The 27,165-nt window shown below is 56.2% G+C and overlaps 1 protein-coding gene across 1 annotated transcript in view; it reads left to right on the forward strand.

The window, feature by feature from the left end:
* The first annotated feature begins 680 nt into the window (after positions 1 to 680).
* Positions 681 to 27,165, forward strand: part of ELN (elastin) — a 32,544-nt gene continuing 6,059 nt past the window's right edge. The window contains exons 1-25 of the mRNA XM_036279726.1: positions 681 to 772; positions 6,691 to 6,810; positions 8,810 to 8,842; positions 10,929 to 10,958; positions 12,272 to 12,307; positions 12,784 to 12,879; positions 13,133 to 13,249; positions 13,332 to 13,400; positions 14,095 to 14,142; positions 15,058 to 15,129; positions 15,455 to 15,484; positions 15,988 to 16,059; positions 16,631 to 16,672; positions 17,088 to 17,147; positions 17,403 to 17,450; positions 19,703 to 19,855; positions 20,852 to 20,893; positions 21,355 to 21,486; positions 21,711 to 21,749; positions 22,145 to 22,231; positions 23,112 to 23,168; positions 24,273 to 24,368; positions 24,449 to 24,508; positions 25,064 to 25,222; positions 25,904 to 25,942. Coding sequence (XP_036135619.1) covers positions 691 to 772; positions 6,691 to 6,810; positions 8,810 to 8,842; positions 10,929 to 10,958; positions 12,272 to 12,307; positions 12,784 to 12,879; positions 13,133 to 13,249; positions 13,332 to 13,400; positions 14,095 to 14,142; positions 15,058 to 15,129; positions 15,455 to 15,484; positions 15,988 to 16,059; positions 16,631 to 16,672; positions 17,088 to 17,147; positions 17,403 to 17,450; positions 19,703 to 19,855; positions 20,852 to 20,893; positions 21,355 to 21,486; positions 21,711 to 21,749; positions 22,145 to 22,231; positions 23,112 to 23,168; positions 24,273 to 24,368; positions 24,449 to 24,508; positions 25,064 to 25,222; positions 25,904 to 25,942 — 1,819 coding nt within the window. The 5' untranslated portion in view covers positions 681 to 690. The remainder of the gene's footprint in view (positions 773 to 6,690; positions 6,811 to 8,809; positions 8,843 to 10,928; positions 10,959 to 12,271; positions 12,308 to 12,783; positions 12,880 to 13,132; positions 13,250 to 13,331; positions 13,401 to 14,094; positions 14,143 to 15,057; positions 15,130 to 15,454; positions 15,485 to 15,987; positions 16,060 to 16,630; positions 16,673 to 17,087; positions 17,148 to 17,402; positions 17,451 to 19,702; positions 19,856 to 20,851; positions 20,894 to 21,354; positions 21,487 to 21,710; positions 21,750 to 22,144; positions 22,232 to 23,111; positions 23,169 to 24,272; positions 24,369 to 24,448; positions 24,509 to 25,063; positions 25,223 to 25,903; positions 25,943 to 27,165) is intronic.

The raw sequence follows: 27,165 nt of genomic DNA on the forward strand, positions 1-27,165 counted from the left end.
TGTTCTGCCTGTAGCAACCTCAACCTCTGTGGACACTGGCCCTGGACCCCAACCCCCAGACCTGCCCAACACCCCATTTCCCTAGATTTAAACAGAGCCTGTCTCTGGCCATTCCTGGGGGTATTGGGGAAGTCTGGAGGGCCAGGGTGGGGGCAGAGGCGCGGGACAGCTGGCCTGTGTCCCCACACTGGGCCCGGGGCCCAGCCGGAGGGGCGGGGGCCTGGCCACTCAGGCCTTGGCTGGGGCTGGATTTTTGGCCGGGCTGCAGGGCCCTCCCTCCTGCTTCCTCTCCCGAGGGCTGTCCTGGCAGAGGCCCCCCTCACACTTTCTGGCGGGAACAGGGCCAGCAGTGAGAGAACAGCCACAGAGGGAAAGCAGGAGAGAGATGGGGAAAACTCTGTGTGTGTGTGTGTGTGCGTGTGTGTGTGTGTGCGCGCACGCGTGAGCGAGTATGTGTTTTAAGGAAAAAAGCCCACAGTCCAGTCCACTCAGACCCAGCCTGGGAGGCTTGTGAGCCGGCCTTTCGTAATTGCCCCCCTCCCTGCAGCCCCCTCCCCCAGGCCTCCCCCTTCTCAGGCCCTCCTGCCCGCCCTCTCTCCCTCCCTTCTTCCCTCGCAGCCGAGGAGGCAGCAATTACGCTTTGGGGATAAAACGAGGCGTGGAGAGCAGGCTGGGGCATTTCTCCCTGAGATGGCGGGTCCGACAGCTGCAGCCCTGTGGCCTGGAGTCCTCCTGCCCCTGCTGTCCATCATCCACCCCTCGCAGCCTGGAGGTAGGCCTCACCCTGTTCCCGGAGCTGCCGAAGCCCTCCAGCCTCCCAGCCAGGTGTCTGGGCTAATAGATGAGAGGGTGCCCTTCACCCCCAGCATCCTCCAGGGGTTCCCAGGCAGGAGCCCAGCAGCCACTGGATCCTTGGAGCTGCCCCTCCCAGGACCCAGCCCATGCTGAGGTGGAACCTGTGACATAGATACCCCACGGTTCAGGGTGGTCCCAACAGTGCCCAGGGTCTGCTGCCCTGAGATGAGCGAGGGGCCCCTGCTCTGTCCCCAGTGCTCTCCCCGCGGGGACATTGGAAGCATGCTGGGGAAGGGCCAGTCCCTCCGGGTCTGCAGGCACTGGCAGATTGCACACCTGCGGACCCAGCCCAGAGGGCACACGTGCCAGCCAAAGTGAACTGTGTGACTTCAGCAGGTTCCTTGTCCCTGGGAAGTCAGGGACCCCTCTGAGGAAGGTCAGGGCTAGTTGATTATGGGGCTGCTGGTTGGAAAGCTGCTGCTGTGGTCTGTCCCTGTGAGAAGGGCTGGGACTTCTGAGCGTATGTGTGAGGTGTATGTGCATGTGTGTGTACACGTGCATACACAGGCATGTGTGAATGAGTGTGCTGCATGTTACTGCACAGGTGTGCGTGGGTAGATATGCCCAAATACGTCACCGAGTAGTGGAGGAGTTTTCTGGGATAAATGTCTGTTCACAGGTTCATCCCTGGCCAGGTGTATGTGTGTGGGGGTGTGTGTGTATGTATTTGTGTGTTCGGGGGAGAAGGTTGTAGGGCATGCGAAAGTGCCTGTTGGCATGTGCAAAAGTCTGCCACCTGACAGGCTTGTGTAAATGGGAGACCTGGTACCCAGGTGTGCCACTGGGTGTGTATTGTCACTGTGCATGTGGCTGTGCATGTGAAGTGTGTCTGTGTGTGTGTGTTAACACAGGGAGGACAGGGAAGCTGGGTAGTGTCCATCGCTTGGCAGAGGCTGGAATGGACCTCGGGGCAGTCCTGGACCATCCAGGGTGTGTCCTGCTGCAGGCCCCAAGGTTATCCCCATGGCGCTGCTACACACCTTGGGGGACCCTGGGAGTGACCTGCCGGGGACCCCTGAAGGTGCTCCTGGCCATGGGAAAAGGGAGGTAAAGGTTCACAAGCCGCTTGGTGGGTACTCTGGGAGGGGTCTGGCTCCTGTGAGAGTCCTCTTTGCCATGAGAACCAGACCTTCAGTGGGAACCAGAGCGGTGGTGGGGTGCAGGGGTGGGGTGCACGGGGTGGGGCAGGCCCGGCAGGAGGGCTGGAGCAGGGCGCCGGACAGGAGCAGCAGCTGTTTCCGTGAGATTGACTGTCTGGGCAGCACTGCTGGGAATGGGGGCTTCCTGCACAGTCGTCAGCTCCCGGACCTGAGGGGGCTAAGGGACGTGCGCACCATCAGGTGGGGCCCAGCAGGGAGAACGAGACAGCCCAGAGGACCTGCCACCCGCTGTCTGAGAGCCGCCCCCACCTCCAAGGCGTGGCTCCTGAACACCTACCTGCCTTCCCAGAGCTCCTGCCTGGAGCGTGCAGTTAAGCCCCACAGGATCACCTTAACCCTGAGAGTTCATCACCATCTTCACTTTACAAATGGGGAAACTGAGGCTCGGGCAGGCTAAGGCAGCCCCAGGAGCTTTAGTACCAGCCAGCTCTCTGCCCTAGACCAAAGGATAAGGGGGTGGGGGCCAGGGCCAGGCAACATTTGGGGAAGTTCAGGCCTGGGGCTGAGTCCTCTAGGGTGGGCACGCCCTACGGCAGAATGCACCCTCTCCTTGTCCCCTCAGTGACACCGGGAGATGCTCAGCTGGCCCTGTTCTTTCCTTGCAAACATAATCACAGCTCTGTCGCAGGTGGTAGAGAACTGGGTCCAGACAAAGGGTGTGCAAATTGATGAGGTCTTTAGGGGTTTGTGCCCAGAGCCTACCAAAGTCCAGAGAGGTCAAGAAGTGAGAGGGGCTGAAGACACACAAACACACAGACACACACACAGAGCTGCCTGACTGGCTGACCTCGGGGAGCCCAGCTTCCCCCCACCCCAAGAGAGTGTCACCCCATGAGCTCCCCAGTTCCAAAGAACCACGTTGCCGGCGGAGGCAAGAATGAGGCTCTTCGAGTTTACTCTGTAATGGAAAGGGTTGTCTAGACCCAGTCAGGATGGGTCAAAAGTAACTCTGAGGACTGGCTGCCCCAGACCCCATACCATTTAGAGAGAGAGAGAGAGAGAGAGAAATACCTAAGTCAGGTATCTCCCCCTGTCCCAGAAATATTATCAGTGTGAGGGTTTTTTTTATTTCGGAACTGAGGATGCTTTGGAAGCCGGATTTTCAACCCTGGCTGCATGTTGGAGTTCCCGGGAACTTGAACCAACTCTGATGTGGACGTCCCACCCAAGCATTGCTGTTTAATTGGTCTGTGGAGGGACTTTGATATGGAGGTTTTGTCAAAGGTGACTTTAATGAGCCTCTAGGGTGAAGGACCTCTGGCTTAGGGGTTAATCTTGCTCTCTGAGTCCACTAAGACCAAGGCAGGAGGGTAGACGTGCCCGGCAGGACTGGGGGGGGGGGGGGGCGTGGTTGGAGTCACCCACTGGAGGACAGATTGTTTTTGAAAAACTCTTGGCAGCCTTTCTCCATGCAAACAACACACAGCTTCGTGTGGTCTTATCTGCTCCCCAGGCTGACCCTTTGGACTTGGGCCCCCTACCAAGCACCGCTGGCCTACTGCTTGCTCCCAAACGACTTCTCCCAGATCTTTGAACTTGGAGCCCAGGGCCCAGACAGAGGGCCCTGTGTGTGACTGGCTTCAGCTGCAGGTCCCCGGCCAGGCACTTCATCTCACTGGCTCTTGGTTTCCCTGGCTGTAAAATGGGGAGAAACATCCCTGCCCTACCTGCTGTCCCCTAGGGCCGCTGGCAGGCTCCAGCAATGAAACATCCGCCAAGAACGTATCAGATGAGAGGACTGTGGGAATGTGAATTTTTTAAATGATGTATCTTCTTATTCAGAATTTGCTAACTTGGGCTGATCAGCCCTTGTCATTAGTACACATTTCTAAGCTTTAATTTCCCTCTTGGGCACATGCCATGTTTTGTTTAGTGGGGAGCAGAGTGCAGTGATGGAGAAAGCAGGCAGGACTCAGGCAGGGGGTGCCTGGGGAGTCCCAGGAAACCGAGGAAGGTGTCACAGCAGAAGTGACATTTGAGTTAGACCTTTAAAGAAAGGTCAATATTTGAGGAGCTATCCGTGGATGACAGGTGAGCCTCGGCCTATGGGGCTCTGGGAGGCAGAATTCGAGACATAGAGGGGCAGATTCTTTCTTGATAGGAGGAAGACCTGTTTGCAGGTAGAGCTGACAGCATCAGGAGATGGTGATTTCCCTGTCACTGGAGGCATGCAAGCAAGAGCACCAGGGGATGTCTGCAGAAGGAATTTCAGACCAAGCCAGAAGACTAGTATGATCCCTGAGAGTCTAGGATCATGATTCTAAGATTCAAGAGACAAGTTCACCCTGGACTAGGTGGTGAAACAAGCCAAGCCCACATAAAACAAGACAAACGTGCTGCAGGCCAACTGCTTGGGCCAGCTCAGCAGTGAGAATCAGCTCAGAGAAGGCAGGAGGGAGCATCTGAGCTTGGTCATGGTGGAAGGGTAGGACTTGGAGAGAGGAGAAGGCATCTGTGGCAGGAGGGACTGCTCAGGCCAAGGAGTGAAGATGACCTGCTGAAGCATGAGAGGTGACTGCTGCCTTTTGAAGGCCCTTGGCTGACTGCTGTCTTATATCCTCACCTCTCCTGAACCTGAAGAGAAGGCAGGGCAGAGTACCCTTTACACCCACTAAGTCTTCTCTATTTCCTCAGTGCAAAATGGGGATCAAAATCTGTAGCTCCCCAGGCTACGGATGGTTCAGGCATGGAGCTTGGCACATGCTGTTGGGATCTGAATCATGGGATGGAGAGGAGGGAGAGGAGACAGGTAGATACTGGGGAGAGAGGAAGCAGAGGGGGAGCTGACAGGTCAGGGAGGGGCCTGGTCATAAGCAGGTGTGGGAGAGCAGAACCCCAGGAGAGGAAGTGGGGATTCAGGCAGACCCAACTGCTAGACCAGCCCAAGGTGGGAGACCCCTAGGCTGGTTGGGTATAGAACAGGTCAGACCCAGACCCACAGGAAGCATCCTTGCCTCCCCCACAACTAATTCACCCATCATTTATTGAACACCTACTGTTTACTTGGCCCCAGACCATGTGCTATACAGCGAAGAGGAGGCAAGGCGTTACCACTTCTTTTTTTTTTTTTGAGCAATTAGTGTGTGTCAGGTCCAGGGCAGGGCAGGTCTCTTACTTGAACCCTTTAACAACTTGCAACAACTTTGCAAAGCAGCAGTATCAGCCCCACCTAGCTGAAAAGGAAACTGAGGTTCAGAAGGGTTAAGCGACTTGCCCAAGGTCACACAGACGGTAAGGAGTGGCACAGCCAAGAGTAGAAGAAGATGGGTCTGTCCTCAGCCCCTTGTTCCCTCCACCCCCCACACTGCTCCTGCAGTCTGCTCTGGAGCTAGAGAGGAGGGAGAGAGACCAAGGCAGAGAAAGGCCTGGGGTGCACCCGGGAAAGGCACATAAGAGGCAGTGTTCAGAGCTGGAGGCCAGAGCCAGGGACGGCATCAAAGGCTCAAGGCGAGCCATGTGTGTGCTTGGCAACGATGACAGGGCGGAAGCACTCATTCCCAGCAGGCCCACCCTCCCGGGGCCACCACTTTGAGCCCCCAAGGCTTTGACCAGATTGCTTGCACACTCTAGGCCTGGAGTGCAGTTCCTGGGGGACCGTGGGCCCTGGGGGAGGGGGGTGGCGCCAGGACTTTGGCAAGGAGTAGCTGTGACAGCTTGGCATCCCCTACCCTGCTGGGCTGTGGCTGAGGCTGACAGGGCCCTGGGGCCAATAGGTCCAGCTGTGCACCATCGCCAGGCCACAGAGGCCAGATGTCTGTCCATGAGGCCTCTGGTTATACTGTGGAGATGACCAGCTCTGTCCCTGAGCCCTCTCCATGTCCTTTCAGCGGGGTGGTGCCGGGGCTTGAGCGGGGGCATCGGCAAGGTGGCTTGTCAAGGTTGGGGCCATTCTGTGGTGGTGGAGTGAGGGCCTGGTTTGCACCAGGATCATCTGTTGCCATGACCAGGCCTGGGTCTTGGCCCAGCATCATAGCGTTCCCCAGTGAGAGCTTCACTGGTCGGTGGGGACTGAACTCGTGATCTTGGCTGGGCAGACAGGCCCTGGCCTGGCCAATGAATTAGCTTTTCCTTAGGAAACTATTCACTTTGCTCATTCATGGTGTCCCCCTCTGGGGCCCGGCGCCTCCTAAGACAGCCCTGTGTCAGACAGCCAGAACCCCACCCATCCACTGTTGCCCAGTGGCTGAGGACGCTGACCTCACGCTGTCCTATCAGTGTGGGAATGGCTGCATTTTTGCTGGCAGCAGCCGCATTTCCTTACTGCTTGCTTACCGCCCGGCCTGGCCTCCCACAACCCTGGTCCCTGCCCATGCTGCTCAGAGCTGGAGAGAGTTGGCTGCCCAGTGAAAGATGCTCAGACCCAGCCTCGTGCCAGGCCCTCTCCAGGGAGAGAGGAATTGCCTGAGTTTGAATCCAGGCTCCATCTCTTCCCAGCTGTGTGACCCCAGGCATGCCCCCTAACTTCTCTGTGCCTGATTTCATCTCTGTTAAGATGAAGATAGTAATCCCAGCCCTTCATACCTCACAGGGCCATTTTCGTGGAGCATAAATGAAAAAAAAAAAAAAAAGCTTTGAAAACAAAAATTGCTTTGTGGACATACAATATTATTATCATTATTGTTACCATATTTTTATTAGTTCTGGTTAACAGAGGAGTCTACCTACTTCCTCCCAGGGGTCCCAGGGGCTGTTCCTGGAGGATTTCCCGGAGGAGTTCCCGGGGGAGTTCCTGGAGTATTTCCCGGAGGAGTTCCTGGAGGAGTTCCCGGCGGAGTTCCTGGAGGCTACTTCCCAGGTAATGCACATGAAACTCCCACACACCAGGTGAGGCAGATTGTAAGTATATTTGTGAGAGACGCACACTTTGATGGTAGGAGGGAAGAACGTTGTCACACCTACCACAGAGGACCCACAAGTCACTCCTACTTAGAAAAGCCGTTACCGTGACACTGTTTTACAACTATTAAGAGTGTAAATCTTCTGAAAGATGAAACAATGATATTTTTTTAATTTTTAATTTTTCTTTATTGATTTTACAGAGAGAGGAAATGAGAGGGAGAGAGAGATAGAAACATCAGTGAGACAGAACATCGATTGGCCGCCTCCTGCATGCCCCGCACTGGGGATCAGGCCCACAGCCTGGGCATATGTCCTGACCGGGAATCAAACCGGCGACCTCTTGGTGCATGGGTCGACCCTCAACCACTGAACCACACCAGCCAGACTGAAACAATGATTTTTGAGGCTATAGGAAAGTGGGTAACTTCTCACTTCCTTCCTGCCATTCAGTCTTCCAACCATTTAAAGGAAATAATTGAAAAGAAGAGAAAAAGAATGATCTGCAACAAATTCATAGGAGTGGTGTTTGCAAAACTGTAAAACAAGAAATCCACCTGACTGGAGGGTGTGATTAAGTAGACTCTGAAATATTACCCAGTTACTAAAGAGTAATGTCATCTGTTGTGCAATATGGTGGAGTGTTTTTCAAGTAAAAACAATATAAAATCAATGACCATGTGTGGATGGAGACTGGGAGGCCCCCTTAGCAAAAGCAAATGGGCAGAACGTTGAAGCAATGCCATCAGGGGCCATGTTTTCTTTTAATTTAGAAAAAAGCATAATGCTTTAAAGTAGATTGAAAAATCAGCCCAGCCGGTGTGGCTCAGTGGTTGAGCATCGACCCATGCACCAAGAAATCTCCAGTTTGATTTCTGGTCAGGGCACATGCCTGAGTTCTGGGCCAGATCCCCAGTGGGGGGCATGCAGGAGGCGGCCAATTGATGTTCTCTCTCATTGATGTTTCTATCTCTCTCCCTCTCTCTTCCTTTCTCTCTAAAATCAATAAAGAATAAAAAAATGTCTTTAATTAAAAAGAAAGAAAGAAAAATCAAAGTAATATTTTCAATACTTAAAAAGGTTTTTTTGCCCCGGCCGGTTTGGCCCAGCGGTGAGAGCGTCGACCCGCAGACTGAAGTCGCAGGGTCAGTTCCGGTCAAGGGCAAGTACCTCAGTTGTGGTTCGGTCCCCAGCCCTGGTTGGGGTCATTCGGGAAGCAGCCAGTCAATATGTCTCTCTCGTGTCGATGTTTCTCTCTCTCTCTCTCTCCCCTCCCCCACTCTATCTGAAGATAAATGGAAAAATATCCTTGGGTGAGGATTAAAAAAAAAAGTGTTTGAGTATTCAGAACTGACTTAGAAGTGAGGGCATTTACCAGCACACTCTCTGGCACAAACTAGCACAGGGCTATTGGCACGATGAGACAAACGAGGAAACTGAGGCTCGCAAAAGTTAAGGTTTGCCTGAGGTCATATAGCTAGGCAGTGAAGATTTGATCATGGGTTGATGCAAGGGTCTCTCTCTCTCTCTCTCTCTCTGGAAGGTCCAGGCATCAAGGGCCCCCTTGTTTTACAGATACAGTGTCTAGTGGGGAGACACTTATCTGAGAACTGGAACACGCTGGCCTCCCAAGCCTCTCTCCTGGGTTTGTTGCCTGGTGGCCCTGCCTTCTTTCACAGTTCTTTGATCCTCCACAACATCCCTGAAATGATGGCTGAGCAGGTGTCACTGTCCCCTTCCGAGGCTGAGAAACTGAGTCTGAGAGAGTAAAAACCACAAATCTGGGCTGGAGCTGAGCTTCCCGCCACATGTCTAGACACTGGGCTCCCGGTGGCTCTCTGTCCCAAGGGAGGGCTGTCCCTGACCCCACAATGCTCTTGGTTTGCCCTGGGGGGGGGGTAAATAGTAAGAGAGGTGGGCTGGAGCTCCCCATTCACTACCATCTCTTCCCTCTGCAGGACTGGGGCCTGGAGGCAAACCACCCAAGCCAGGTAAGACCTGAGGTCTTAGGGCACTGAGAGTGGGCTAGGGGGCAGGAAGGGGGTCTTGGGGGTGCACAGAGCTGTGGACCTAGCAAGAGAGTCACTGGGAAAGAGGCAAGAAGGAAGTGGTGGGCAGTACCAGTCCCCCAGGGATGAGCAGGCTGGGGCCAGGCCTCAGGGCTCCAGGGACAGGAAGTTAGCAGCAGCTTGTGTGAGGACTGTCCAGCATCTACCCTTTAAGTGCCTATGTGCCCAGCTGCCTTGTCCCCTCTGCCCCTCTGCACAGGGTCTCAGAAACAGCCCTGGTGCTCAGGGCAAAGGTAGGAATTGATGTTCCAGTGGCCACCAAGCCTGTGAATGTCACTCTGGGACTCAGACACAGATGATGAGCTCCAAACTCCACCTGGATGATCCCTTGACTCCAGACCAAGTCTTCTCTAACCTCAGGCCAAGACCCTTGATATCCCTGACCTTGATGACAGTCTGAGCCCTTATCCTAATCCCAGGCTGAATCCTGACTCCAAATCAAGCCCTAAACTTAACTCCAGATTGGACCCTGACCCTGACCCCAGATGAGCATTCTTCTTGATCCCAGGCCCCTTCTAGCTGTGTCCAGACCATGCCATGGAGTTTTCCAAGGAGATGTGACAATATTGCCCTGGCTTTGCCAAATCTGCCGCCAGGGTCCACCACCAGTTCCAAAGAACACACCCCCGGGAAAGAGAGAGGGTGTGTCCCTCCGGGAAGCATTGATGGATAAGGAGCAGGTGGAGGAAATGGTGTCTCTGTTCATATTTATGACCCCACTGGCGTGAGATACTCCACATGTGGCCTTGGCACCCCCCACCCTGCTCCGAAGCCCCAGGCTCCAGGACAGCTTGGATGTCCAACAGTTCTTACGAAACCCCGCTGCTGGATGATCCAATTGGAGATGAATCTGCAAAACCCAGATTCCCCTTCCCTGCAAGTCCATCTGGGTTGTGAAACTCCAGGGCTGGGGCCAAGCCAGACAGAGGCAAAAGGGCAGGAAGCTAGGGCAAGGGGTTTCCTGGGATCTGGGGGATCCTCAAGGCCAGAGCCCTTGGAATTCATTGCCTATCCAGCCTCCTTGGAGGGACCTTCCCAGGGTCTTTGATGTAGGAATGTAGGGAAGAACTAGATAAGCAAAGGTATGGACGTAGGTTCATGCTTAGCCAAGAAGACCCCATTGTGGAGGTTGTGACTACAAAGCTAGAGTGGGGGTTGGCTGGTCCCATTGGCAGCAGGGGACACATGGCAGGTTGTGATAAAACACAGGAGGGAAGACTGAGAAAACCGCACAGAGTCCCATAATGGATGGTCATTAGAGTGAAGCTTCTATTCATGGTTTAGTTTAGACTTCCAAAAGAACTTTCAGGTCAGAGAGAAGGAGTAGACCAAAAACAGTCAGGATATCGCCTCCTGATGAAAAGGGGCCACATTCCACAACCTCCCTGAGGTCATCTTTTAGCCTCCGGACTCTGAGCTGCAAACTCCTGGACAAAGCCCCAGTCCCCCTTCCTCCCCCGGGCAGCTCCCCACATCATCCGGGCCATGGGGATGTCCGGGCCTGCCCAGGCAAGACAGAACGGGCATGGGCAGTGTGTGTCGTGCTCAGGAACAATTAATCCCTTGGCAAGTAGAGGGTGGGTGGCCTGGCAGCTGCTCCATGTGGGCCTCGGAGGGCTGGCCCTGCCTGGGCTCTCAGTGGGGGACCAAGCAGCTGGGAGCCAGCAACACCCACACCCTCAGCATCAGCTGGAGGCCAGCCACCCGTGCAAGAGGACCGGAAGGAGCAGGGCACACCCACTGGGCATCCTGACATATTTTACACACTAGGTGCTTTCTGCTCATGATCTCACTGGTCCCAGGAAGGTCGGGGACACAATGGCCATTTTGTAGGTAGAGAAACCGAGTCTCAGAAATGTGACGTGACTTGTGCCTACACGCAAAGAGTCAGCAGGGGCAGCAGTATTTGAATCCAGAGCCCTCAGATTCCAAGGAGAGGGTTGGGCTGGCCAGGCCCCTGGGTTCTCAGCCGTGGTCAGCATCTCACCCCTGCTTTCCTCCTTTCCAGGGGCTGGACTTCTTGGGGCATTTGGGCCAGGTGAGTCCGAAGGCAGGAGAGCAAACAGGAGTGGGCTGGTCATGCTGGAGGGCGGTGTGGGGACCCAGCAGCAAGGGAGGAGTGTGGGACAAGGACAGATGGCTGCAGAGAGGTTGCCAGCTCCCACCCCACCTGCCCCAGCCTCTTCTCACTTCCTGTTCAGTTCCCATCTTCTCCTCCCAGCCCCTCTGCGGTCAGGAAAGCTCGCAGCAAGTGTGTCCCCTGCTCTGTTGGAGCTCAGGAAACAGGCCTGGCTTGAAAGAAGCCCCTGACAGAGCGGGGAGGGACAGGGCCCATAGTGCTGGAAGTGAACTCTGCATACCCCAGGCCGGGCCTGACCCACACCAAGCTTGCCTGGGAGGGAGACCAGCCAGAGTTAGAGACCCATCTTACAGAGGGCGGGCTGAGTTTCAGATGGGGCCAACTCACACAAGTAGGAAATAAGTGGGGGGAGGGGAACCACACCCAGTGAAAGCCAGGTAGGCCCTCCAGGGCTTGGCAGTCCCCCATGTTTGGGGTCAGTCCCCAGAGAGGGCTTCCCTGGGCTCAGGACCCTGGCAGCCAGGACTGACGCTTGCAGGAGAGATTCTCACATAATTGGAAACAAACTCGGCACGCTTGTGAACTCCAACCCGATTGCCCGTCAGCCTTGGCCAAAGCCATGGAATGTCTCCTGGAGGGGGAAAAGGAGCGATTGGGCCCAGATGTGGGAAGGAGAGAGCCAGAGGGACCCATTTGACTTCTCATAAACATTTTAGCATCCGTCTGAAATCGAGGAGGCTCCTGGACTGCAGGCAGGCTGAATGGACAGATAGACAGATGGTGGAGGACAGAAGGGTCTCCAGATGCAAGGGAGGGAAAATGGGCTGAGCCAGGAGACACCTGCAAGGAAGTAGAAGAGAGGTCTGGGTGGGGGCTACCAGGGGAGCAGGGCTGGGTGGGTGAGGTCTTGCTGGCAGACTCTACTCAGTTTTCACCCTCACAGAAAGCCCTGCTGAGTCCCTCATTAGTTAGAAGTTCTTCTGGGGGAAGCAAGTTCTTCTGGCCCAGGTACACTGTGGGGTGGGGAGGTCAGTGCAATTACACCTACATGGCACACAGCAGCTGGTTGCTAAGTGGTAGCTGCTGTGTTATCAGAATCAGCCTCTGAGTACCAAAGGCTTGCATTCAGCTTAGGGGCTGAGTGGCTATATACTGACCCAGCACTGCCTGGTTCCTGCCTTCATGAGACCCTTTCTACCCAGGACCCAGGAACGATGCCCACACACCCGTCTCTCTTCTCCTCACCTGATTGTGCCTCCTTCTCCCTGCAGGTGCTGGAGGGCTCGCAGGAGCTGGCCCTGGGGCAGGTTAGTGTTGATAACCAAGCTGATGCCTATCTTGGGGACAGAGCCAAGCCCAGGGCATCTGCCTGGTGTGTGGGCTAGGCCAGTCCTGGACATTGGTGTGGGGGTGACACTGAGACCCCTTGCCCCAAGCAGCTGCCCAGGACACAAGGAAGTCACCGTGGTGTGCTGAGTGCTGTTATACCCTAATGCTAAGAGCTGGGTGGAGGAGGCTGCAGGGGCCAATGGAGCTCCCAGGAGTTGCTTGACTCAGCAGGGCTTCAGGGAGGCTTCCTGGAAGAGGGGATGTGAAAGTTTGACTCCAAAAGATCCCTGCAGTTTGGTCAAGCTGAGTGAAATCAGCTGGCACATATTGCTCTCCAACACCAAACCTGGCCTTGGGGGCAGAGGCCGTGGTGTGGAAGCCCTGCAGAGAGTACACGAGCCTCCTGGGCAGGGCTGGGTGCACTCAGGACTTCACCGGATCCTTCCCTCCACAGGGCTCGGGGCCTTTCCTGGAGGCGCCTTCCCCGGGGCTCTAGGGCCTGGTGCAGGGGCTGGTGCTGCTGCAGCCTATAAAGCTGCTGCCAAGGCTGGTGAGTGTGACTCTTACACCACAAGACTCTCTCGCCTCCAAGGGCTCTACACTTTACAAAGAACATTTCCTGGGAGCCAGGCAGGTGGGATCCCCATCACCAATCTACTGGGGATCAGGAAGGAAACCAGTCTTTAAGTGAAGTGGTAGCAGGATCAGATATCAACTCTGGGCTCTCCATGCGCACCCAGGTCCCTCCTGCCTCCCGCTGCTCCCTGCGTGACTCCTCACCTCTCCCACCCCTGGCTCTGTAGGTGCTGGGCTTGGCGGTGCCGGCGGCCTTGGTGCCGGCGGCCTTGGTGCCGGCGGCCTTGGTGCCGGCGGCCTTGGTGTCGGTGGACTTGGTGTCGGTGGCTTGGGAGTGTCTACAGGTATGGTGGCTGGCCCCGAGTTGCCCAGGTGAAGGCTGAAGGCCTGGTGACACGCACTCTGACGCAGTCCCTCCCATGCCAGGTGCAGTCGTGCCTCAGCCTGGTGCAGGAGTCGGAGTTGGAGCTGGAGCAAAGCCTGGGAAAGTGCCTGGTCAGTGCGGAGTCCCTGGGATTGGACAACAGGGTCAGGGAGGGTCTGAGGCCCCCACCTCCATACTGGGCAGGAAAGGGGGGCCTGGCTGCAGCGGGGCAGGGAAGAGAGCCAGGCCCAAAGTGTGGTGCCCTATTCGAAATGGGGGAGGGGCCCCAGCCTACCTTCTGGGCCCTTCTTTCAGATCTTGGAACAGAAAGAGAACTCAGAGACAGGCTCTGTGGCAGATATTCAGGTGACAGATGGGGACACTGAGACTTAGAATGGAGAGTCAGTGCCGAGAGCCCTTGGAGATCACAGCAGAGCCAGGGTGGCCCGAGGTGCCTTGACTCCCCATCTGGTGCTCATTCCTCTGCACCAAGCCCTCGAGGATGTGACTTCAGGTTAAACAAAAGCCTGCCTGAGTCCACACAGCAGGGAGGGAACATCTGGAAGCTGTTAGCCCAGAGGTGGGCTGGGCCGGCCATGTAAACAGGCTCCGGGAGACAAGATAAATCCACGTGCAGAAGGGTTTGCAGATGACTTCTGAAACTCATGGGAGGAAGGCTGTGGCCACCACACATGTGTCCCTGGCTGCCCCTGCCGGGCACTGGGGTGGCTGGTTCGCGAGCCCTGGAGCTGTGGAAGGAAGGGCCAAGGCGGGGTTTCTGGAGGCAGGGTTGCTGCTCATGGCTCCTCCTTCTTTTGGCCACAGGTGTGGGTCTGCCAGGTGTATACCCAGGTGGAGTACTCCCAGGCACAGGTAAAATCAAAGAGGAGAAGGGGACCCTATAGCAAGGAGATTATCTCCTGGCAGCCTCCTTGGCCCTCATATGCCTGCAAGCCAAGCCACCAGAGCCTCGGGTGCCTAAGCATCAAAGCGCAGGCTAAGGGTCACAGGACCCCCTGTCATCTTTCCCCACGAAGGCCAGTCAGCTTTCCCTCATCCCACCCAAGCCCTGACCCCAGATCCAGACCCGGATCACTGTCACAGTCTGATGCGGGCCCCGGAGCACAAACCAATTCCCCAGTTTAGCCAGCTGATTCCCAAAAGCCATGAGTCACCAGGGAGCCCGCCCAGAGCATCCGCCCTACAGGAGACCCTCAGAGCTGCCCTCACCCTCCTTTCCCTCCCAGGGCCTGGCCACCCCACCCAACATGTGACCTCCTGAATTCCCCCAAAAGCCCAGACTCGGGCTGCTCTGTGAGATATGCTAACAGTGTCCCTCCCTCTGGCCCTCTGGCTGAGGTGGCCCAGCCCCGGGGGACAGCAGAGGTGGGAGGTGCCGGACGCTGGCAAACACAGAGCTCCCGGCCGCAGCAGATTGTGCACTTGTGAACGCAGGGCAGTGAGGGCCCCGGAAGGTCACAGGCTTCCCACTTCCTGTCTGCCTTCTCTGGTAAGGATGGACAAGGCGACTGGACATTCATTCGTTTAGAGACAAGGCCAACTGAGGCACAAGGACACATAGCTAGGAAATGAGATTAAAATTTAGATCTTCTGAGTCAGACAGGGAAGAAAAGTCGCCACCAAACAGCCCCACATGAGCTGTGTCCGTCACTGATGGCCAGCGCGGAAGGAGGTCAGCTGTGTGACCCAGCGGTGGTGGGGGTGCCAGGCTGGGCCTTCAAGACCTGCCTTCCTACCCTCACTGCCAGACCCCTCTTTGCCCCCTAGGAGCTCGGTTACCAGGTGTGGGGGTGCTCCCTGGAGTTCCCACTGGAACAGGAGTCAAGCCCAAAGCCCCAGGTATGTGACAGGCGTGTTGGGGACCCATGATGGGAATCTGTATCCACCGTCAAGCCCCTGCGGAGGGAGTGGAAGTAGGGCTGGGGACCCTGGGCTCAAGGCCCTCTGGGTGGGCACCCCTGTGCTCCAGCCTTGGTACAGCTGGCTGAGATGGACGGAACACCTCTCAGAAATCCCAAGTATGTGTGAGGGCAGCATAAACCAGGAGATCTGGGAAGAACTAGCCGCGACTTGGGCCAGCCCACCACTCTGTACTACCTGGCACCAGCCATTGGTGCCTCGGGCCCCGTGGAAGGACAACAGCGATGGTTCCTTGTCATTGCAGGTGGAGGTGGAGCTTTTGCTGGAATCCCAGGTGAGGCAAGGCAAGAACCCCTGGTGGGAGGGCAGGCCAGCAGGGTGGCCAGCCAGGGGCTCTTGCCCTGGGAGGTGCTGGGCATTCAGAATCCCATCAGGCCTGTCCGATTTCCTTCATGCCTACTGCTCCAGGCCTTAGATTGGCTCCAGCACAAAGTGGCATCAATCACAGGTCTGCTTCCCAGTCCCAACCCTTCACGTGTGGCAGCCCACACGAGCCCAGAAAACCTACCAGTCTGGGCCAAATGCTGCAAGGGCTGCAGGTCCCAACTGTGGCCCAAGCCCCAGGAGGGAGAAAGTTCTACAGCTCTCCGTAGCAAATGACCCAGCACTGGAGGGGCCCGGCTGACTTGTGACAGCCACGCAGGATGCCCCCAGGCAGGATGGTCGCAGTGGGCTTCTCCACCGTCTGAGCAGAAAGAGGAGAGCCAGTCTCGGGGCTCAGCAGGAGCTGCTGGCTCAAGTTGTTAGGAGCTGATTTTGCTCTCCTCGTTCCCACAGGAGTTGGACCCTTTGGGGGTCAGCAGCCTGGAGTCCCACTGGGGTACCCTATCAAGGCACCCAAGCTGCCAGGTAAGTCAGAAGGAGGATTCAAGAGGCACTTCTTGCCGGATCTCACTGCTGAGGAGGCAGCTTATGGGGGGCACTTTTTTGGCCACCAGTGTCTTTTGTGGGAGATGTCAGGAAACCTGGGTACTGAACCCCACTTCCGGGTGCCAGCAAAGGAAAGCACGGGGCAGCCATCCTGCAGGTGTTGGCCTCACTCACATGCATGCCTGTCCACAGACACACGCACCCACAGGCACAGAGACCCACAGCCCTGATAGGAAACCATTTGTGTTGATGGTAAGAAACACCATTCATTGGAAAGGCCCCTCTGACATCACACAGGGAGCTGTTTCTTGTTGAAGAGGGGAGTGAGGAAGCTACTCAGACTCTAGGGGACCTGGCAGGGTGCCCCATCTCCCTCTTCTACCCAGGGCCTCTGCTCTCCTGAGAGCCTCTGTGAGCTGCTCATGACCCTCGGGAGGGCCTCAGGCCTCAGCACCTGTGGGAATAGATCTGTCAACCAAGGTAGTGAGAGCCCAGCAAGGCATGGGTCTGCCCTGGCACAGCGCCTGAGCCCACCCTACCCTCTCCTCAGGTGGCTACGGACTGCCCTACAGCACTGGGAAACTGCCCTATGGTGAGTAAGGCCCCCCTATACCAGTGGGCTTCCGGCTCTTTCCAGATCCAGGGTCCTGGCAAGAGAGATTCAGCCCCAGCCCTGGGCTAGGAGAGCACCCAGCTGGGTGTGGGGTGGAGTCTTGGGAAGGAGATTCCCTGAGGAAGGAACATGGAACCTGGACTCAAATGGCTTGGTCCTCAATCCTGGCCCTCACACTTACGACCAGGTCTTGGGAGAACCAGCTTCTTCCCTGAGCCTCAGTGTCTTAGTCTATACAATGGGAGTAACCATCCCCCACCCATATTTGAATTTGTTTCAGCTCTGACTGAGGGTGACAGGGGGAGTCCCTGGGCAGCCCAGCCCCTGAAGGGCAGGGCAGGGGCAGCTGCAGTGAGGTCTGTGTGGGGACCCACGGGGCCTCTCTGTTTTACAGGGTATGGTCCTGGAGGAGCGGCTGGTGCTGGGGCCAAGGCCGGGTATCCAACGGGGACAGGTGAGGAAAGCTTTACCCCGCTGCCAGCCAAAGGGGCACTGACGACCCAGATTCCAGAGCTCTGGGGCTGGCCGAGATCTCTCCAGAAATCAGGACAGCCCACCCTGCGTTCAGACCCCAGTCTGAACCTCTGCTGGCTATGAAGTCACCCCGCCTACACCCATATGTGAACTGGCGGTTCTCTTAGGGCTGAAACAAGAGGGTTCTGAAGAGTCAGGGCCACAGTTTTCAGTCTCTCCCTTTCCCCTCCCGCAGGGGTTGGCCCCCAGGCTGCAGCAGCAGCAGCTAAAGCAGCGAAGTATGGTGAGTACCTCTGGAGTCCCTAGCTGCTAGCTCCCAGCCCCTCAACCTCTTCACCCCATTACCACTGAGAGCCTCCTCATAGATAACTAACCAGGGCAGCCCATCCCCCTTTGCCCAACTTTTTCAGTACCACCCATTCCTGCCTCCTTTCATCCATCCATTCATTTATTCTACCCTTTATCCCTCTCTCCATTATCCATTTATCCATCCATCCATTTATCTATCCCTTCATTCCTCTATCCAACCCTTCATTTACTCCCTCCATCCCTCCATTCGTCTCTCCCTCCCTTCTTCCATCCTTCCTTTTCTTCCTTCCTCCCTCCCTCCATCCATCCATCCATTTTAGAGACCAGGGACAGATAAGAGCTCTACTGGAGACTATAGGCACTGCTGGGGGAATCGAGAAGAGGGACATATTATTTCTACTGGGGGAAGAAAATCAGGAAAGCTTCCCAGAGAAAATGACATTTGATTGAGGCCTTAAAATATAGGTGGAATTTGCCATGTGGTTAAAACAGGAAGGAGCCCGTGCAGGGGGAATGGGCCCTTTGGTGGTTAGAATGATCATTTTAGGTGGGATCTATATGAGCATTTTAAAAATTTAATAGTTCAGTATCAATTTAGTGTGTACTATAAAATTTTTAACTGGCTCCTCGAGTTCATGATCCCTTGGCTGGCAAACATGGCATGGCCTTCCCTGTGCCCATGTGGTGAGCAGAGTGGGCATCTGTCCCCCTGCCCCAGGTAGTTCCAGTTCAGAGTCAGATCATTGGGGCTAAAGTCCTCACCTTCATCCCCTGTGCCAGGGGAGCACTTCCTGTAGCCATGTGGGACAGAAAACATCTGCCAGCAGCCAAGGGGGCAAGTATGTGGAGGGAAGCACCGAGCTGGAGGCCTGCCCCTAGGAGGCCCCACAGGCCCTCCCTCTAGGCCCCTAAGGGTGGAATGTGGGAGCAGGAGATTGGGGCGGCGAGGGGCTGCCAGAGCCAGGCAGCCAGGCGCTTGGATTACAAACTTGGCCGAGTCTTCGGAACACAGGGAGAGGAAGTCTTGAACATTCCTACAGGGGCCCCTCTGGCCTAGGGAGCGGCCGCTTGTGGTTTCTCAGTATGTGGCAGTGATTAGAATGGGATTTGTCTGAAAACATACAAGTCCCTTAATGAGCGTGTTGAAATGGACACTTTGGGGGTGAGTCAATGAAGAATGGGGTGGGGGCCTTCTCGAGCAGGCCCAGCCAGAGACGCCTGGGCCTCATTCCCAGAGGAGATGGTGCTAGTTAAAAGGCCAGCATCCAAGTGGCTCTCCTTCCCAGCCTCTGGAGGGCCCTGGGAGCTACATCTGCACTGTCTGCATCCCCGCAGGTGCTGGGGGAGCCGGAGTTCTCCCTGGTGGAGGTGTCGGCATTCCTGGTGGGGCCGGCGCAATTCCTGGAATTGGAGGTGTTGCAGGTAGTGTCTGTCTCAGCAGAGGGAAGGGTGTCCTGAAGGCCACCAAGGAAAGACCTCACCCTCTGTGGCTGTCTCTCCCTTTCCCCTCCCCCAGGGGTTAGCCCCCAGGCTGCAGCAGCAGCAGCAGCAGCTAAAGCAGCGAAGTATGGTGAGTACCTCTGGAGTCCCTAGCTGCTAGCTCCCAGCCCCTCAACCTCTTCACCCCTATTACCACTGAGAGCCTCCTCATAGATAACTAACCAGCCGGGGCTCCAGCTACTGCTGCTGCAAAGGTGGCTGCTAAGGCAGCTAAATATGGTGAGTGCCCCAGGGGAGGCAGGCCCGGGACTCTGGCCTGTCCTCAGGCCCTTGGAGCCTGCCCAGGCCTCGGCAAGGTCTTGGAGACCCCAGTCCTCTGAGGCTAGATGGACTGCTGGCCATTGTTCATCTGTGAAAACCTCTCTTCCACATCCCCAAACATTCTGGCCACTCTGCCTGGCCCTCTCTGTTGTTCTTCACTGATTGGCCCAGGAATGGAAGGGATCCCTGCGGAGTATCTGGCTCCTCCCACCCTACTCCCAAGACCAACCCATAGCTGCTATACCCATTTCCTGGATGCTAGTAGTATGCTCTGAATTTGCTTTAGACATAGACCATGTTCTTCCCATCCACAGACCCAAACCCTTGAAGCTCCATAGGAAATGCCAGCCCACCTGGAATCCTGCACTCAGGACCTGCCACTCTCATAGCTCCTTAGACTCGTGCCCTTGGAGGCCCTCTAAGGTTCCCTCAGGCCTTAAGCAGAACAATCCTTTCCTTCCACAGGAGCTGCTGGAGGCTTGGTACCTGGTGGCCCAGGAGTTGGAGTCCCTGGTGTTGGAGTCCCTGGTGTTGGGGTCCCAGGTGTTGGGGTCCCAGGTGTTGGAGTGCCAGGTGTTGGAGTGCCAGGTGTTGGGGTCCCAGGTGTTGGAGTCCCAGGTATTGTAGGTAGACCAGGTGAACTAGGCTGTGTGTGTGTGTGTGTGCGTGTGTGTGTGTAAGAGAGAAATATTGACACCACTGCCAAGACTTTTGGATTCTCCCTAACACTTCATTCAACTATCCTCTTTTCCCATACTGTTGGCCATGACTCATCTTCTCTCCCTTGGGATATGACAACCTCCTAACTAGTTACTGCCAGCATCAACTTCTCCAACTCACCTTCTGGCCGTCAATGTGCTCCTGGGGGAAGGAACCATGACATTTTCATCTCTATGTTCCCAGCCCTTAGCTGAACAGATAGATGCTCAGAAAATGGTGGATAAATGGGATGGGGGGGTATGGATAGACAGGCAGGTGGACAGCTGGGTATGTGGGTGAATGGCCATGTGGATGAGTAGAGAAGTTGATGGATAAGAGGATGAATGGACAGAAACAAGGATGAATGAATACATGAATTAATAGATACATGAGTAAAATGGTGGATAGAGAGATGAATGGGTAGATGGAAAGAAAGATGGAAAAACAGGTGAGGGACTAGATAAGTGATTAGAATGATGGATGGATGGATGGATGGATGGATGGATGGATGGATGGATGGATGGGCACATGGTTGGATGAGCAGATGAATAAATGGGTGGGTAGGAGGCAAATGCAAAATGGATGTTGGATAGACAGTTAGAATGGGTAGATAAGTGAATAAATGGATGGCTAGATGGGTGCAGGAATGGACAGAGAGATAAGTGGTTGAGTGGTTGGATTGAAGTCTAAGGATAGACAAACACATGGGTAGGTAAGTGGGTGGATAAATGGGTGGTTAAGTACACAGATGACTAGATAGAGATGTGAGTGGGCGAATAGATGACTAGACATCCATTGGGTTGGCTTCATAGATAGAAAGGAGATAGACTGGACAGATGAGTATAGTGTGGGATATATATTGAGCATCTCTCCTCCATTCTCTCCTGATCATTTGTATCCCCTTGGTCTCTCCAGGGGCCGTGTCACCAGCTGCAGCTGCTAAAGCAGCCAAATATGGTGAGTGTGCTGATAGCTCTGTCCCACCCTGTTCTGGCCAGAGAATGGGAATGACTTGCCAGGGTCACACAGCAAGTCACGGGCAGAGCTGGGAACTTGGAACTGTTGAGCCCCAGGATAATGTCTCCTGCAGTGGTGTCCCACCACGAGGCCATGGGGCTGAGTGATGGGAGAGTCCCCATATGGAGTCCTCTCAGAGGAGCCCAAGCCGAGCTGAGGATGTAGGACCTGCCCACTGTCTCTCCATAATCAGCAAAGGGGCCCTACCCCAATTAGAAAAGAGAGGGGTTGGGGAAATGCTGGCTTCCTGGAAAAGGCTGGCAGGGGCCCAGGCATGCTATGATTTCCTGCCCTTAAAGGACCAGACTTGGGGGAGGCTTGCACCTCCTTCCCCACTCCACCAGCATCCCTCACGGCCCTCCCAGCCTCCCTCACTGAGATCCTTTTCTGTCTCTCCACAGGCGGCAGAGCTGGACTGGGAGTAGGAGGTGTTCCCGCTTATGGGATTGGTGCTGGGGGCTTTCCTGGCTATGGTGTTCCTGGAGTTGGCATCGGAGGTGTCCCTGGAGGCATCCCTGGAGCTGGCATTTCCCGTGAGCCCTGGTTCCATCTGGGGAAACGGGGAGAAGGCATAGGGCTTCTCCTCTGTAGAGCTCTACAGGGAGGGGGTGTTGACTGGGCCTCTGTGTGCTCAGGGCGGAGTCGGGGAGAGCACAGGGAGAGCCTGCAGCGCCCTTTGGGGCAGGAGACTAGTCAGCACAGTCCCACTGAGATCCAGCAAGGTTTCTGAGGGTCTCTCTCGCTCATTTCTTTGTAGCTGCAGCCCAGGCAGCAGCTGCCAAGGCAGCTAAGTACGGTAAGTGCCCCCGCCTGCCTGCCCCGGTGTCCTGGGCAGCCCCTTCCCTCCTTCACCCCAGCCCTGCTCTGCCTGGGGCCCAGCTCAGAGCTCAGAGCTCAGAGCAATTCTCCAGCGCGAGGACAGTCCAGGCTCACGCTCAGGCCTCCAGAACTGAAAGGGCCTGGGCCGAGACCGGAAACCCCGGGCCCCATCTTCCAAAGCCACACTGAGCTTTCCTGCCCTTTTCAATTCCCCACCATCAGGATTATTGGTGCCCAGCTTATCACCCCAGCCCAAACCAGCGAGCTGAAGGTGCTCCTGCAGCCATTGCGTTCCCCACCCCACCTCTGCCCCTGCTCCTCCAGGGAAGGGGAGCTTCAAGGGACAGAGCTCGACGCTCTTTACTCCTCTAGGTGCTGGAGGAGCAGGAGCCCTGGGAGGGCTGGTGCCCGGAGCCAGAGGTGCAGTACCAGGTGTGCCGGGCGCTGGAGGGGTGCCAGGTGAGCTATGTCCCCAACAGGTTTGGTTTATCTCATGGAAGGGGCCCTGGAGTTGGCCCAGGCCAAGTGCACTATTTTTAAGACAGCAAGGCTGAGCCCAGAGGTGGGGAGGAGGGAAAGCAGTCCCCTAGTTTGGAGGGAAGACCCTTTATGGGATTCCAGTCTACTGAACAAACCTGGCAAGGTCCGCCAAGGTCCGCCAAGGTCCGCCAAGGTCAGCCGGCTGAGCACTGGAGCTGCCCTGTCAGGGTTGGGTGGCCTCATTGACGTAAGGGTCCTTTCTGTTCCTGACCAGGTGGAAGGGCCTGTGTCACCCTTTGCTTCCCCTGCACTCTCCCACCAGTCAGAGGCCAAAGAGAAGTTAAGAGTTACAATGAGATTAAGTTACAACCTTCCCACCAGAAGATTTCTACATTTCTTCTTCTTTCTGGGAGAAAATTCCCCCTTTTGAGTTTCCCTCCAAAATGAAACATTTTCTCCAATAGTTTTGGATACAAGCCCAATTGAGATTTTTAAAAATTAACATCACCTTTAGCAGAAAGCTTCACAAATCTTTTAGACAGCGGTTCGGAGATGGTCTGGGCTTCTGCCAATCACAGCTTTGGACTCCCACCACCACAGTCCAAACTAGGCTGTCGCTGTCCCTGAGCAGCCAGACGGCCATCCTCAGAGCAGGCCTGGAACCCAGGCGGCCTGCTGTGGGCTGGGCTCTGTGTGCTTCCCTCTCCATCTCCAGCATGAGGAGGTGGTGCAGAGTCTTCTGGGAGAGGGGGTAGTTCCCTAGAGGTGGACTCTGAAAGGTCTTTCCACAGTGGGAGGTGGGGGAGGGTAAGGAGGGGTGCAGAGGACCCCTCTCCAAGCCCCTCTCTCACCTCTCCAGGAGCTGGGACCCCAGCGGCTGCCGCCGCTGCAGCCGCCGCCAAAGCTGCCCAATATGGTAAGTGTCCCCCCCAGCTCTGCTGCCACTGCCCCAGCTGTAGCACTGCTCTCTCATGTCTTCTACTCTGGGGCCTGGCAGCCCCTCAGGCTGTCACAGTCTCACTGTGGGCCTTTTGACCCATCTGATCGCTTTTAGGGGTGTGGACAAAGTCTCTGATTAGGAAAGCCAAGTGAGAACAGGCCCTGGTGAGCCGACCAGGACCAACCTCCCCACTCTTCCCGAAGCCCCTGCTGCCCCTGAGTCTAGCTGGGGCCCATCCCCCTTCTGGACCACAAGCTGGGCTCCTCTGGGCTCCTACCACCCTCATGGCAGTATTTCTTGCTCCCTGACAAGGTTCTCCATCCTTGATACAGCTGAGGGCCACCCCGGCAGCCCCAGGCACCTACGCCTTCCTTCATATAACAAATGGCAATAGCCCTGCCTTATAGCTCAACTGTCTACCAGGCCTGGGCCAGGGCATCTACATGCCTTGGCTTTAGGGTCCTGTGGGCAGCAAGAATCAGGTCAGAAAATCTAGGGCTCTCTAGACCAGAGGATCTTAATTTCAGGTCCACTGACCCCCTAACTCACGTAGGACAGCCGACCCCTGTGTAGTAAAGCTGCCGTTTGCTGGGGCAGTCCTTACTACAGCACACTCGTGGAGCTGGCGACGATCTAGGCCTCTGCCAATCGCAGCTTTGGGAACTGAAGTTTTACAGATGTGGAAACAGGTTCTGAGAGCTTAAATAACTTGCTCTCAGTCACTCAGCTAAACGGTGGCTGAGCTGAGCTCTGAACCCATGTCCGCCTGTCTTACGGAGCACCCTTCACTACGTAACTCTGCCTCACCACCCTCGGAAGTCTCAGACAGGTCCTTGTCCCTCCAAAGGTTAGGAACTCCTGATCCTACACATGCTTCATATGAGGGATGAGGCAGCTGAGACGCATCAAGGGAAAATAGCTTGTCCGAGGGCACAGGGCACATGGCACAAGGGCACATCCTGTGCCCCGGGTGGGATGCAAAACCCAGGGCTCCTGGTTCCCAGTTCACTGCTCTTTCTATTGGCTTCTGTCCTCCTTGGTTGGGACTGGGTTAAGGATTGGTTCTTCTCACCCTTGTAGGGTTAGGCCCCGGCGCTGGTGTGGTTCCCGGCATTGGCGTTGGCCCCGGCGCTGGCGTGGTTCCCGGCATTGGCGTTGGCCCCGGTGGTGTTACAGGTAAGTTATGTGAGAATGTGGGCCTGAGGAGCCTCTGAATTCTCCACGGGTGAGATCCCTCACACCCCCTCTCTTTCCAGGAGCAGGGACCCCAGCTGCAGCCAAATCTGCTGCTAAGGCGGCCGCCAAAGCCCAGCTCCGTGAGTGCCCTGCCTGGCTTTCCCTTCTCACCCCACCAGCCCAGGCTGGCCCAGCACGACCCAAGCGGGAGCTGGGCCCCACGATATGCAGGCTCTCGGGCCCACCATGCAGGCTTGAGGGTCCCCGAGGCAGCAGGCAGAGGGGTTGGAAAAGCAGATTTAGCATAAGAGAGACCCAGGTTTGAATCCTGGGCCCCACACCAGCTGAGTGATCTCTGAGTTTCCTGTCCTCGTGCGTGACGTGTGGGTGCTGAAGGCATCAGCTACAGAAGGCTGTTGGGAGAATCAGACGAGTTCATTCAAGAGGGAAGAGTGGGAGGTTAGGCTGGAAAGGAAAATGCTGTAGTGAGTGTGCAGCCCTGAATGCTGGCCGGGGAAGGGGCTGGCCGTGGTCAGTGGGCATGTTTGGCAGGCCATTCTGGTGGCAGCGTAGAGGGTGGATTAAGGGGATCTGCTCCCCTCCTCTTGGGGCCTGTCTCAGCTCCCTGGGCAGGACACCCCCACAGGGGCATGCTTCCTGCCTGCTGTCACCACCCCACTGTCCATCTTTCCCAGGGGCTGGAGCTGGGCTTCCTGGTGGCGTTCCCGGATTTGGAGCTGGTGCCGGTGTTCCCGGATTTGGAGCTGGTGCTGGCGTTCCCGGATTTGGAGCTGGTGCTGGCGTTCCTGGATTTGGAGCTGGTGCTGGTGTTCCTGGATTTGGGGCAGGGGCAGGTGCGGGGACTTCTAGGCTGGGCAGAAATGACCCCTGAGCTCAGAAGAGGGAGACCTCTCCCCACCCAGCACATCTCCCAGCACCTCATCCAAGGGCTCGTAGAAAATTCCCCATTAGGTTTTCCTGAGCAGTCAGAAGTGACTAGGGTAACAGATGGGGGCAGGCCAGGCGAGGAAGCCCCAGGCTGCCAGATGTTAGAGTTGCTACCTCTTCAGTGGAGGGGTCATGGGACTCCAAACTGAAAAGAAGCCCACTGTTCAGGGAAGGAAGCTGAAGGTCTCTGGGCTCCATGGACAGGGGTGGGCCAGCATGGCTCCCCTTCAGCAATACACTGTGGCAAGGGGGCCACTGGGAACTCCAGTTTTTCATCTAATGGCTACTGAGTCTGCTGTGCATCCAGCCTCAGGCAAACCACACTGGACCCAAAGGGGACAGGAGGGGCAGATGGAAGGAAGAGGCACAGTTCAGCCCTTAAGCACCCCCAGACCAGACTGGCAGAGGCATGTTTAGATACTAGAGATCTGCCTGGCAGGGTGACCTCCTGGCTGGGGACCCACGGCTTCCGGGCTATGAGAGGAGCAAAGAAGGCCAAGGAAGGCAGGGAGGGCTTCCAGGAGGAAGTAGTACCCCCCTAGCACAGAGCTCAGCTGCTGACCACCCCACTTTTCCTTTTTCTGCAGGACCTGGATCCCTGGCTGCTGCTAAGGCAGCCAAATACGGTGAGTGCCCCCACACTGACCACCACGGTTGGTTCCACTGCTGCCCCACCATCCCTGATAGCACCTGGTCACCCATCTGCCCTCCCTCTGGGCCAGGGCCTCGTGCCCGGAGCCTGCAGCACAGGGCTGGGATGGTCAGGATGGAAAAAGCAGTTTCTAGGACACATTCATGACAGCTTAGCAGAGCTGGCTCCTGCCTACTAAATGCCTGTCGAGCCTCCAGCCCTGGGACAACCAAACATGCCCCTCACATTTCCGTCCTCCCTGGGGGCAGTTCCACCTTGGTGAAGACCATGGTCCCTAAGGCACTTCTGGCCCTCACAGTTCTGTGGGCCCAGGGCCATGGAGGGGCCAGGCTCTCAGCTAGGCAGCTTCTGCCTCCCAGCCAGTGGAGGCCCCGGCCCCCCGCCCACCTCCCTGTCAGCATGACTGCGCCTGCCACGAGCCACGAGGACGTGGCAGACATGCCTGCCCCTCCACTTGGCGCTCAGCAGGCCTGGCTGGCCAGACCGACACTGTCTGTGGCCCCTGAATTCCTGGCCTTCTGGGAGCCAGGCCGGGGCCTCTGCCAGGGAAACACCAACCAGCCCCAGCCAATCCACTTGGGGCCAGTTTCCACCTCGGAAAATCCCGGCTTCCTCAGCCCCCACCCCTGGCGGGCCTGGTGACCCACAAGCCCTTCTCCTGTTCCTTGCTGGCTGCTCTGCCAGCCTGAGTCTAGCAGACATTGCCAGGGAAACAAAGCAGTTAAGGGCACAGGCTCCAGAGCCATTTCCTGCCTAGGGGACCTTGAGCAAATTGATTAACCTCTGCTCTGCCTCAATTTTCTCATCTGCAAGATGGGGATGATAATAGTACCCACCTTTCCTATTGCAATGAATAATAAGCAGGCTACTCCGAGAGAAGCACTGAGGACTGAGGAACTCCTGCTACTAGCAGCTCTGCTCTGGACAGTGGTTCAAAACTCAGAGCATGTTCGCAGATGTGTGCTCATTCACTCTGCAAACACCTGTCGGGTGAATGGAGTAAGGGTGATCTCTTTGTTTTGTTTTGTTTTTATCCTCACCCGAGGACATTTTTCCATTTTTTGTTCAGGTAGAGTAGGAGGGAGAGAGAGGAACAGAGAGAGAGAGAGAAACATCTATGTGAAAGGAACACATCGAGTGGCTGCCACCCGCACAACCGACCAGGGCCGGGGACAAACTGCAACTGAGGTACACGCC

This window comes from Molossus molossus, unplaced genomic scaffold, assembly GCF_014108415.1.
Source record: "Molossus molossus isolate mMolMol1 unplaced genomic scaffold, mMolMol1.p scaffold_m16_p_3, whole genome shotgun sequence".
NCBI classification, from domain to species: Eukaryota; Metazoa; Chordata; class Mammalia; order Chiroptera; family Molossidae; genus Molossus; species Molossus molossus.